The 13,873-nt window shown below is 37.9% G+C and overlaps 1 protein-coding gene across 2 annotated transcripts in view; it reads left to right on the top strand.

Moving 5' to 3' along the window:
• The window catches only part of LOC126368435 (pituitary homeobox homolog Ptx1), a 65,351-nt gene that overhangs the window by 15,887 nt on the left and 35,591 nt on the right, over positions 1-13,873 (top strand). For both annotated transcript variants that reach the window (XM_050012436.1, XM_050012437.1), the window contains exon 2: positions 7,885-8,195. In XM_050012436.1, the coding sequence (XP_049868393.1) occupies positions 7,885-8,195 (311 nt within the window). The remainder of the gene's footprint in view (positions 1-7,884; positions 8,196-13,873) is intronic.

The following is a 13,873-nucleotide window of genomic DNA, read 5'->3' on the forward strand; positions in this document are numbered from 1 at the left end:
TTTCTTCTTTTTAAAATAATGATTTGATACGTCCCCAGTGTTGCCATTTGCCGTGGGCGACAACATCCGGCCCTCCTGCGCACGCATTCGTCCCCGGATGCGTCAGAGTCTGGTGCATCTGCGAAAGACAACAATAGTTTAGTATTTGGTATAAGGGCACTATTACACCCTTTATAATATTGTATAAGTTCAAGGTCGCTTTTGTTCCTTTATAAACGATCTTGTCCTTATGCAAAATGTAATTCAAATCAACTTGACCACACTATTTTCTCCCATTATAGTAATGGTCAAGAACATTTGAAGCATAAGCATAATAAGTCATACGTAGCTCCAAGCTACTTTTAATTCCTTGTAAGTAAACTTGGATCCACATACAACCGATTTGTCCCACAACACTAATAATATGTTCAGTACTTATTAGTAAAGGTGGACTTAATACCAATAACAACAAATAAAATAGGTAGCACTTAACTACAATCACAGTCTGTAGCAAATGCGCCAGACCTCCTTACAATACGACAGTTAGAACAAAAGTTATGAAAGTTAGTATTATGTGTAAAGTAGGTAGGTACTCTTACCTGACAACATCCGCGATCCGACTTCACCCAGTCAATCAGTCAATATCCAAGTCCCCCAAGTGAATCCAGGGTCTCATGTTCTCCACACATGTTGTGCCTTCATAGCGCCTTGAGGATCTATCTGCACCTCTCATATCAGCAACCCTGTATCTGTCATTCCCTAAGGTATGTGTAACCTGAAATGGTCCCTTGAAAACAGGCAATAATTTAGTGCTGTGGCCGTCGTTCGATTGACTGGGTATTTTTATGACCACCAGATCCCCTACTTTATAAACAGGAGCTTCTTTCCGCCTAGCGTCAAAGCTTTCCTTCTGCTTTGCTGCCGATTTCTTGATACTATCATCAACGGCTTTTCGTAATGCCGTGACATCAACTAATGATTCATCAAGATCGGTCGCGACAGCATCGGAATTCATACTCAATCTGTACCCGAAAAATACTTCGCTGGGGACAGCTGAAGTAGTTTTATTGACGGTAGAATTAATACCCTGTTGTATGCTGGTGATATGAGAATCCCATTTATCATAATCTGTATTAGCCCCCATACTTCGCAACGAATCTAGAATTGTGCGGTTAAACCGCTCGACTTGACCGTTCGAGCGCGGCATACTAGTCGCGATAACATGTAATCTAATACCTTTTTCTTTACAAAAATTAACAAAAAGGGACGATGTGAATGCCGATCCAGCATCGCATATCAATCTCTTGGGGTTACCGAATATTTTGAAAAGCTTTTCCAACTCATTTACTACAACCTGACTTTTAGTATTACGAACTGCTGCAATAAATACAAATTTTGTAAACGAGTCCACAGTCACAAGCAACTGTGTGTTTTGACGCGTGGTTTTTACGAACGGGCCCAAGTGATCGATATGCAATGTGTGAAAGGGCCGTGCATACTTGGGAATTGGAAACAGTTTCCCAGGTTTCTTGCCTTGTGCATTCTTGAAATAAATACAGTTAATACAATTTTTAACATATTTAGAAATAACTTTTTTCATATGAGGAAACCAATACCTATCCTTAATCCTTTCTAACGTTTTGTCTACTGCGAAATGCCCTACCTCATCGTGGTTAGCCCTGATTACTTGCCAAATACACTGTTTGGGCACTAACCAACGCCTACCGTACTCTGTCCTGCGATATACTTTGTTGCCTAATAATTCATAACAATTGAATGTTTGTTTGTTTGAATCGGCCTCACCTGACTCTAATAATTTTCTGATAACACAAATATCGGGATCTTGGAGTTGAACGGACAGTAACCAGTCAGTCTCTGTAATACTCATCACCTGATCGTTTACCGGACAATTTACAACTATAGGGTTACGGCTCAGTGCGTCCACGTGCTGCATTTGAACGCCTGGCTTATGCAGTATGTCAAATGTGAATTCTTGCGTTTGCAAAACCCATCTACCTATTCGCGCGTTTACTTCCTGCTTATTAAGAGAATATCTGACTGCGTTGCAATCCGTAACAATAGTAAAAGATGTACCCAACAGATAATGCCTAAATTTTTGTAGTCCCACAGTAATGGCCAAAAACTCTAACTCAAACGAGTGGTATCGTTTTTCTTGATCAGAGGTTTGGCGGCTATAGAAATGAATGGGTTTTTCACCACATTCTGTCTTCTGCATCAGTATGCACCCTAACCCATCCCTACTGGCATCAGTATACAAAACCACTGGCAAATTCGGGTCAAAAATAGTAAGGGTCGCATCTAGTAGCGCAGCTTTCAAATCTAATACAGCTTGAGTTTGTTCAGAGCCCCATTCCCATATCTCATCCTTTTTTAACAACTTCGTTAACGGTTTGCAAGTAACGGCACAATTTGAAATAAATTTTCGAAAGTAGTTAACAAGACCTAAAAACTGACGAACTTGATGAACGTTTTCCGGCATTGGGTAATGTTCAATTGCATCGAGCTTTTTCTTGCCTGGGCGTACACCCTCCGCAGAAACTTCATACCCCAAAAAATTTACAGAATTTTGAAAAAAATTACATTTGTCTAAATTTAACGTTAATCCATGTTCCTGTAAAATTAATAGTACAGATTCTAAACATTTGATATTTTCTTCAAAAGTTTCCGTAGCTATTAATAAATCATCCATATAACAAATCACTCGTTCGAATCGAAGTTTACCCAACACAGTGTTCATTAACCGCTGAAAAACCGCGGGGGCATTGCATAGACCAAAAGGCATGCGGACGAATTCATAATGCCCATCTTGTGTGATAAAACCCGTTTTGGAAATAGAATTTTCATTAATTTTAATCTGGTAGTATCCACTCTTTAAATCTAATGAAGTAAAGCACTTACAACCGCGTAACCTATCTATCAGATCTTCAACAATCGGCATGGGGTACTTTTCCTTCACGGTAATTTTATTCAACGCGCGGTAGTCAATACAGAGACGTTTCTGTCCATTAGATTTGTCCACTAACAAGACGGGGCTCGCATAGGGCGAGTTGCTTTCGCGAATAATACCACAATTTAGTAATTCCTCAATCATCTCACGAGTAAGTTTTCTTTCGGACTCGGACATACGGTACGGTCGTTGGCAAACTGGTTTACTAGTTGTCAATTCTATATCTAATTCCACACACGAGGTTACTCCTAAGGTATCTAAATCAACGGCGATGCAATTAGGATAATTAGAAAATATGTCATTCAAAATTTTAACATGTTCACTAGAGCTCTGATTTAACATAGACGAGTCAATTTGCATGACTCCCACCGCGGCTTGAAACGTCAAAGTATTGCCTATACGCGTATACATTAATTCTTGACTCTCGGTAAAATTTCTACCAATTAAAATATTACACCCCGAAAGTTGATCAATCACGTATAATATAATAGGAAGCACGACATTATCAACTTTAAGATTCACTTTCACTCCATCTGTTACCTTAGTACTCGAATTCTGCGTAAATCCTGTCAATTGCACTGAACTTTCTAAAGGAAACGAACCAAGTTGTAAACTTTGCACTAAATCACGAGTAATTAACGAACAATCACTGCCCATGTCAATAAATGCGCTACACGTGTGTTGATTTATATTTACGTCCTTATAAAATTTTTCTTTGACGTTCACCGAATTTATTAATTTAATTTCCGCATCTTTCTCCGTTTTTGTGGTCGACTTCAATCTACAATAATTTTCCGAATGACCGACTTTTTTACAAAATGTACAAGACAAAGTATTTTTCTTCGGACAAAAATACCTTTTATGGCCCGTATCACCACAAATAAAACACGCACCGTAAGCGGACGACGTGGCTGGCACTGAAGATACACTAGACGGTCCGGGCAACTCCAATTTCCTATCAATTCGTGATTGATTTTGTGTTTGAACCGAATAAGTTTGTACGGGACGTTTTGACAATGGTAATAGCGGTAAATTGTTTTTATTTGAATGCGATTTACTATCACCACTTGAAAAAGATTTAGAATGTAAAAATGAAGCCAATTCATCACAATATCGAAAATTGCCGGCTTCAGCGGCGGTACAGATGTTTTTATCACCAATCAACCCTACAATTATAGAAATAACATCTTGATCTGAAAACGACAATCTCATTCTATCAATTTGACTTTTCAAGTTAAAATAAAACTCATACAATGACTGACCGTCTATAGGCTTCGAGTCCATTAATTCCTTAAGCATAAAAAATATGTTACGTTTTGTTTCGAAAGTATCTAGCAATACCCCTCGCCAATCCTTCCACTTCCAACTGGTCCATCTAGTTTCGTTCTTTTGTAACGAATCGTACCACGTTTTAGCTGTGTTACGAAGTTTTTGCAAAGCTTGAAACTTGGTTGTGGAGTCAGACCAGTGAAAGGCACGGGCATTGGCTTCAACTACATTAGTCCACATTCGTATATCATCAACAAGAGGATCAAATTCAGGTATTACTGAAGATAGTACAGCACTTTGACTCACGGTTGGTGACCGACGGCGAGGCCGTTTCTTTGACGACGACCTGCGCTTGCTTCTGCTTCTCCTCTTCCTTCGCTCCAGGCTGCCGCTGTTACTGCTACTGGATGAGTCGCTGGAGCTGCTCGAGGAGCTGGACGAGCTTGACGAACTCGATCGGGTACGCTTCCTCCGCTTATGACCCCGCTTTCTGTTGGTTTTGAACGGCGGCATGGCAAGTTGTGTCTCTATCCCACTTCTGATATAAAAGAAACAACATATTATTACACAGTTTACAAATATATTTATTACAATACCAATTTTAAATAACATTATAACAAAATCGACACTTACAGTAATATTTCAGTTTATTTTTACCCAAAACGTAGTGCAAGATGTAGTTGACTCCTGGGCGGTCGAAGAGCAAATAGGCCGCTGCCGGCCATAACTGCCACTAATAAAACCTCGTATTCGCGCCTAAACGAGATACCTGTCACTTACGGCAGATGGCACCACTGTTTTCCGTTTTCTTCTTTTTAAAATAATGATTTGATACGTCCCCAGTGTTGCCATTTGCCGTGGGCGACAACATATCAGACTGTGATAATGAGTCTTGTTATGAGAAATAACTAGATAATGTAAATGTGATAAGCAAAATTAAGAAGCCTACTATGCCTTTATGCCTGAAGGCTCTCACCCGGTACAACGTTTAAGACAATAGGCCTGAGGGTGCCCAGTTGGGCGCGAACCTCGGCTCAGGGCGTCGTCTGAAAGGAAAAATATTTGAAAGAATTAATCGACCCTAGTGGGTCGATAGCGATAAGCGCTGTACGGTGTCACTAACACCCTGTATGTACGGCCACGAGCATTAATATGTATACACTTTGGTACCATGTCACATTAACTTTTATGACAAATTGAACTGGAAGTCTCACTAAATGTCAAATATGTTAGTGCGACAGGGTCCTAAAGTGGGTACATTATATTGCTCATGACTGTATTTGAAAACATAAAACTCATTCAACGGCCTATCAGGCGTTAAAACGGTCGCAAAAGGTGGCGTATTGAAATAAAAGGATTCCGCTTCCGAAGTTGGATTCCGTCGCGATGGCCTTTTAATAGAGCGCGCCACTTTCACCAACTTAAATCTTTCGGCTTAAAAAAGGCTTTGCATCGGTTTAAAGGGATGAGAGAGGCTCAGAAGCTCGATTGCTGCCTTCGGCTTTACCAATTACTCACCGCAAGTCAAGATTATATCCTCAGACGTAATTGTTACGATTGTTTATGTTTAACTTGGCAATTTTGTTTAAAATGTGTGACTTTTGTAACAGATGGAACACTTACCTATTGCGTTAGTCAACTCCACGTCGATATGAGTTTTATGCCGTTTCTTCTCTCTGCTTTTATGTTTACGATTGCTATGACGCAAAAACTTCCTTCAAACCAACCTTTCGTAGTCTTTTATCGATGATGTAGGTCAATTATTTTTCTTTTCTTTTATGTTTTTAATTATTGATTATTATTATCCATTTTAGTTCTGAGGGTTAAATAATAACAAATTTGCATGTCAGCTTCTGGCGCAGCACGCTTGTGCAATCTTGTTATAATATCTGACTTATAACCGTGTATGCCTGCAAATAAATATCATTTCATTTCACTACTTAATTTGATTAAAATATTGAATTACTTAAACGTTTATTTCCTTTATCATAAAACACCAGATACCTACCCTAAAATATTATCATACTTATCTCTAACAATACCTGCGTATTTATAATATTACATTTACGAGAAACAATTTCACCTTTTTAGGGTTCCGTAGCCTAATGGCAAAAAACGGAACCCTTATAGATTCGTCATGTCTGTCCGTCCGTCCGTCCGTCCGTCCGTATGTCACAGCCACTTTTCTCCGAAACTATAATAGCTATACTGTTATACTGAAACTTGATAAATATGTGTATTCTGTGAACCGTATTAAGATTTTTATGCAATGATAGAAAAAAAACAATAAATTTTGGGGGTCCCCATACATAGAACTGAAACTCAAAAAAAATTTTTTCGTCTATCCCATACGTGTATATCTACGTATGGATAGGTGTTCCAAAATGGTATTGAGGTTTCTAATATCATTTTTTTCTAAACTGATTAGTTTGCGCGAGAGACACTTCCAAAGTGGTAAAATGTGTCCCCCCCCCTCCCTGTAACTTCTAAAATAAAAATAAATAAATAAATAAATAAAAATCGTTTAAAATAAGAAGAGGATAAAACTAAAAAAAATATATGATGTAGATTAGCATGCAAACTACCAAAGAAAATTGGTTTGAACCAGATCTAGTAAGTAGCTTTTTTTTAATACATCATAAATCGTAAACCGTAATTTACTTTTATATTATGTTACTAGCTGTTACGGAACCTTGCATGGGCGAGTCCGACTCGCACTTGGCCGCTTTTTTTTCCTTTATCCATCGGAAAATTCATTAACCGAACAGCAAAGGAAATTGCAAATCTATTAAAATTTCGTAACCCTTGCACAGATTGGAAGGCAAAAAACGCAACGAAAAATATTCTATATTTAAAATTTAATTAAAAACGGAATTGGCCGGCGCGATACCGCTCGGTCACAAATTCACAATGTCGCCGCCCGTTCAGCCGCCATTGTTCGTTTTACTGAATATTGAATTCGCAGATACCTCTACTCGCATGTAAAAAAGGCAATTAAAGCCATAAATCAGCTGCATATGCTTTTTTCCCACTTTTCCCGGTCATTACAGAGTTTCAGCGACGTGCCACTGACGTGCTTGTTTGAATTATGAAAGTTGTAAAGTTGTATATCTCCATCGCCGGTTGCTTTATGGCGTTTATTTTTTTTATAGGGCAAACAGCGCTGTGTGCTCGCATTAAATCATGCTGATATTTTTTTGAAACTGATTTACTCTCTGTGCAGGAACTTTTTGAATAGCTATGCTAATTTATTGGCCATTCTTGTCTATAGTAGGTACGCATGTATTGTTTGACTATGTAGGTTAACAGGCTTTTTGTTTTTGGTATAGCAGTAGATATTGATGTTTTTGTTTAACTTTTATAATACAAAACTAATGTGTATTTGAGTGTAGGCAGTAATACAAGTCAGGATATATTTAGATGGTTGACTAGAATAGACCCCCAACCATTGTATTTGGAAAGCTTCTAACTCAAAATTCCCTATTATATTGTAGACAGACACTAAGCTCTTTTTAAGATGCTGACCCAGTTAGGTGTAAGATATTCCACGAGGCCGTAATCGCGCCAATTATCGACCATAAATGACAATAATTGATAACCTGAAATTCCTAATCTGTAAGTAAGGACGCCTCAAGCACCACATTTACCGTCCTTTACTTTCCCTGCAGCGTGGGGGCATGTCGCGGCTGTAGACGCGACCGCAGCGCACACGCGCGTCTTCACCTCCCGTGGACAGAAAGCCTCAACATTCACCTCCGCGTGTACAAGGAGGCGCTGGCGGCCGGAATGGAGCCGCTAAGCGAGAACGGCCTCTGCCTGTCCGAGCTGGAGCTGCACGGAGGCCACCTGCACGAATCGGTGGCGGCCTCCGTGGGCTCGGCCATATCCAGCCTGATGGCGCCGCTGCACCACGAGCAGCCGCACGCGCCGCTCCACCACGCGCCGCCGCTGCACCATGAGCCGCTCGAGAAGCTCAAATGTAAGTTCTTTCCTTTTTTACCGACTTCAAAAAAGGAGGAGGTTCTCAATTCGACCGTATATTTTTTTTTTTTTTTTTTTAACGAACTCTAAAACTAAGCAGTTTCTCTAGCAGAAGGCTAAGGCACGGTGCAAATGTTTCTATGCGTTATTAACTATTAAGCTATATTATGACTTATGACGAGGCGAAGCGAGGCGTCTCATATCGTGAGATATTAGTACATACGTTATCGAGTGTAGTAGAAATATTTGCAACTTGGCTAGAGCCCCAGGTTTAGGTTTTATGTCGTATTTACAAATAGAGAAGGCTTTTCTCTACGCAGATTTGGTTACAAAGAAATCAAAAGGCAAACAAACTATAGAAAATATCGTCATATATCGCGGACGGACGCGTTGGTATCGGAACTCCGTTTTATATTGGCAAATAAATCCTATTTTAAACTGCTGGACCGGTAAATAAAATAAAGGGGACTTTTCGCGTTTCATTCCGATGGCGACGACGCGTGTGTCGTATTCGTACTACGACTCAGTACGACTATATACGTACGACGAACTCATTCCCTTGCCGTTTTGCTTTTATTAAGATGTGTAGCTCCTTGGATAGGATGCGTGGCTTATACGGGTAAATAAATTCTCGCTTTCTCTCGAATAACGCGTATTGGCTTTTTAAATCTGATTGAATTCGTAAATGGCTCGATAAAATTGACGGAATAACGTTAGATTTTCCTTGTTTGGGTACGCGTGTAGGTATATTTAAAAGGTTGTAAAGATAGTCGGGTATTGCTTAAGTAATTCTTACACAAATAGCGCCACGTTATAACACGAATAAACTTATAAATCCCAACAATTTAGGTGAGTACCTACGCAATATTTTTAGTTTAAGAATAAACGTTAAGCATGTTTTTTAGGATTTTCAAATTTCGATTCCCTGTGTCACGTAAGCGTATTTTTCTGCAGATTTAACTTTTAGCCATTCAAAAAAAAAACGGCAAAATTTTACATACGCGCCCAGCAGCGCGCTTTACATATTTAAAGTACGACGTCAAACAAATGACAAAAGAACGACAACACACGTGTTGGACCGTCACTCGATGACTTTATTTATGACGTACAAAAATAAAAATAAATAAAAATTTACGTCATACAGCGTCATACCGTGACGATGTGGGCAGACAATTTGGACAATGCCCCGTATACAAAATTAAGGATTATTCACTCCCCTGCCCTGTGACGTGCAATTCTCTTCTTTTATTTTCCTCGACGCGTTATTTTTTTGATAGACACTTGTGCGGTAATGTGATCCACATTACCATATTTTGTCAAGTGTATTTTGTTATTGGTATGTAATTTTATCGATTGTTACCAATTTTAGGGAGTGTAAGTATAACCATAGAACAGATAAGGTCGATTATTCTGTTTAACAACTGAATATCCCAATAGTCTGCTACTAACAGTCGAATACTTGAAGGTATTCTAGTAGAATACAAAAGTAGGAATTCATTACATTAATCTCTAAATCCATAAAGATGTGACTTCTAATTCTCTGCTCTACCCCGAGGAAGCATATACTTAGTGAAAATCCGTTCATCATCACTAATTAAGAGCCACGCTCTTGTCGGTGTGGCATTCTCCACGCTACTTATCCGTTGCTTTGAGAAAATACATACATACATAAACTCACGTCTATATCCCACCGTGGTAAGCAGAGGCTATAGAATTCCATTTACTTCGATCTTGACACACTTATCTGGCTTCTTCCACATTCATCAATCGTTTTATACACGCACGCCGGTGCAGAGAAATTACTGTATTGCAAACGTTACCCGCTATAATTATATTAGGAGTATAATCAACGAAAATTGACTTATCAAACGTAGATTATCTTGCGATATTATCTGAGACAAATCGCGAACAAACAAGCGGGCGAGGGGACGACGGGGTTGATCGGATAGTTTTTACAAATACATCAGTGTAGGATTACACCCCCGACGTTTAGTTGTGCAATTAGTCATGCCCCAAGGGATGGGGTGGAGGGTGTCGACTACAGCTTTAATTTTGTAGTGGAAACAAATTACATGTTAAAAGGGAATTTAGGAAAAGTATCCCTTCTGGTATTTGTTTTTTAAAATGATCTTATTCTCAAAGAAAGTCAAACAGAAACTATGAAAAATTCGTTGCGTTCTCTCGTATATTCCGTCACAAAACACAATAAAGCTTACCACCCTGCTTTTACTTCGAGTTTCCAAAATTACATTACGGAAATGGTGTTTTCTCTTACTCGTCTACGAGTTGAATTTTGTTTTAAGTAATATCGTCTATTTGTTTGAAAGTATACATCAATATTTTTTTCATTTCCCTGACACAAACAAAAAACTGGCGTAAACGCAATGATTCGCAATCCATCACCGGCGGGCAAAAAACGGCGATCATTTAAAGTCAATTCGGATGAATCTATTTTTCCTCCCTGTCACTCTTGTCCTTCTGTCATATGTTCCGTCTCTTTCTGTTAAAAAGCCCTCCCTTACGCGTTGGAGCATTATATTGCGATGATTACACTTGCACTTGCTTCGGCATTGAATTTAAATGGGGGATTAAAACGTTGCATTTTATTTATTAAAGCTGTATTGTGCGTTAGTTCATTAGGCAATTGATGGTGTTATAGGCCCTTTGTGTTTGTGGAATGACAAATTTTGAGTTTAATTTTCGTCCCGTTTTGTGATAACTGCCTTTTATTGATATAAATATATTTTTATTTCAAAATCAAATGGTTCTATGCATTATGTCTTCGAGTTAGGTAGTGTAGTGATAAATTTTAGGATGACATGTAACTCCCAAAAGAAATCAGTATTAAGTTGACTTGTTATGAATTATTTTATTTAAAGTTAAGTACAAAATAAATTGAAAGGTGTATTGATCCCGGCAGATTTTGGGAATGTAAAGTCATATCCGTAATACGAAAGTAATCGAATGATGTTGTAGCAAATTGTCTGAGGCTTTAAGATTCTTGTTAAAGGGAGAATGTTTGGAACACGCATTTCACATATAACTATAGCTATTTTATCTCTATAAGATGTTCCAAAATTCCATTTTCAATAATATAGAGAGAAAAAATACCATCGTGTTCTGCGTATGATATCGCCGCGGTTGATCCGTCGAAGATTGTTCGCATATCCCGAGATTTTTATAAAATACGCGAAAAACACGTTTCGTGGCTTTAATTTTAAATTGAGCAGGTTTTGCGGAATCTTGCTAAAGCCTTGCTATCGGCGACGATGGTTTTTTCACCTGTAAGCGAGCCGATCTCATTATTTCACCAAGGAAAAATATGGGGATTTAATTAGATAGGATCCCGATGGGCTTATGAAGGATTTTTTACATTCAATTTGCGTAAATGTTTAACGGGATGTGTAGATTGTGTGTTTAATGTTTAACGTTTTTTTGTGCTGAAATCTTTCTGGAAACGTATCACCATGATATTACTTATTATACCTGTCGAACAATATTTTTGTAGTCCAAATATTGTAGGCTTCTTCATAATACCTACATACATAACATGTGCGCTTATTGCTCTAGAGCAATAAGGCCGCCTAAATTGTACTGTATTCATGTGTTATGTCTGATTGTTGAAATTTTAGTTTTGTGTAATAAAGTATATTTGATTTGATTTGATAACAAAACAGATGATAGTTAAATAATAAAATATATTTATTTTCCCTCATATTTTTTATTTGCATTCATATGCGAATGCACATAAATAATATTAATAGAGCCTCGAGAACCTATACGTACCTACTTACTTTGTAATATATATTTACTTTTTCTTTATGGTATTACGTACTATCTGCTGGATAAGTTCTGGATAGACTGACACTAATTATCAGCACTTGGTGGCCCTTAACTATTCTATGGTTGTGTTATAAGTGTCATGGCATGCAGCGATGCACCGTGGTCCCGTGATCGTAAGCCGGTCAAATATTTGCCGAGACGCGAGATAATCACATTATCTTGATGTAATCTGACCGTAGTGTTGACACGACATCACAATCTTACCGTCACCAAGACAAGAAATATAGCCACGCGACAGAAAAGGGATTTTTTATACCTTTGTGTAAATTATAATAATTTTAGAGAATATTCAATTCATTTCAAAATCATTTATTTCGGCCAATACGAGTATACATCCAGAAGTTAGTAACAATGTACTTACTTCCTAGGTTACTTAACAATCAAATTAAATATTAAAAGTGTTAGTAACAATATATGGAACTTAATTCTATGTTACTAGTATAATTCCTACATAAAACACACTTTATTATTTATCATAGGCCTTAGAATCAGGCATTATTAGAGCCTTCATCCAGTGCTTAACCATAGGGCTATCAACCCTATCAGTAATGCCATTTAGGAGGACGCTGCCGCTGCCCCGCACCCGCCGCACGAAAAATAAGCAAGAATTATGCCTTTAAAATTCAGAGAACAACACAAGGTCTGGTGGCTGTTTGTGACATTGCAATAAATACACATGAAGATGAGGTTGATACCATTTTTTAAGAAATTGAATAGTAGTAGCCGCCAAAGGCCCCTGACATGACTCATGTAACGAATACGTATAAGTAGTAACCGGGACCAACAGCTTAACGTGCCTTCCGAAGCACGGATCGTCTTACTTTCGGACAATCAGGTGATCAGTCTGTAATGTCCTAACCAAACTAGGGATCACAAAGTATTTTTTGTGATATTTCCCCACCGGGATTCGAACTATCGGGACCTCCGGATCTTGAACCCAACGATCAACCACTGGACCACGGAGACCGTCCTAAGTATTAATTAGTTAGTAGCCTTGGTTTTATTATATCTTTAAATGTGATAAAAGTCAGATATTTTTTTAGTTCAAAACGCAAAACTAATAATTCATCTATCCGCTACATGAATTTGATTTTTATTAGAACATCTTTTTTCTTAACCATTTTTGTCTCTACTAATCACCTAATATTTATTACTAGAAAAAAAAGTAACAAAAAAGGCCGGTGCCATGCAGTCTATGACAGCGCCGCAGCAATTTTTTTGTTTAAAAAAAAAATGGCATCCCCTGTGACATGCGAGAACACCGGGCAACCGTCGTCGGCTTTGATGTCCTCTAAGATAAATTATATTTTTTCTAACGTTATTTTTGTCAGTAATTTGAATTTATGGAATGACTATTCGGAATTTTGTCTTTAATAATTTTAATTTGATCATCGCTTTGTGTAATCTAAAAAGAACATCAAAATAAATCTTTCTAATTTTAAAAAGAACGGTTATTGATGTGATTGACACTGGCAGGCATTCAAAGAATTTGGTGAAGGTTTTGTGAAGGTCTTTGAAAATTTTACCAGTTTCTAATCTTATGTCATCATAGTCTTAAAAGTTACGTTACGTTATGTTAATATTATTTACTTAAGTAAGTACTTTTATTTTTTTTACAACGAAACTGTGGTAATAACTTAACATAATATTTGAAATGACGAATTTCGTTCAATGCAATGCAATTTATATAATTAAGTATGTAAGTTAGGTACTCTATGACGTTGTAACAAGTTTTGATTTTTGGCATTTTGCAAATAAGCTTCGATTGCAATAACGACAAATCAATAGATGACGCAAACATTTTTCACAAAAGGACGAGCACAACCGCAAAAA

This window comes from Pectinophora gossypiella, chromosome 7 (assembly GCF_024362695.1).
Source record: "Pectinophora gossypiella chromosome 7, ilPecGoss1.1, whole genome shotgun sequence".
NCBI classification, from domain to species: domain Eukaryota; kingdom Metazoa; phylum Arthropoda; class Insecta; order Lepidoptera; family Gelechiidae; genus Pectinophora; species Pectinophora gossypiella.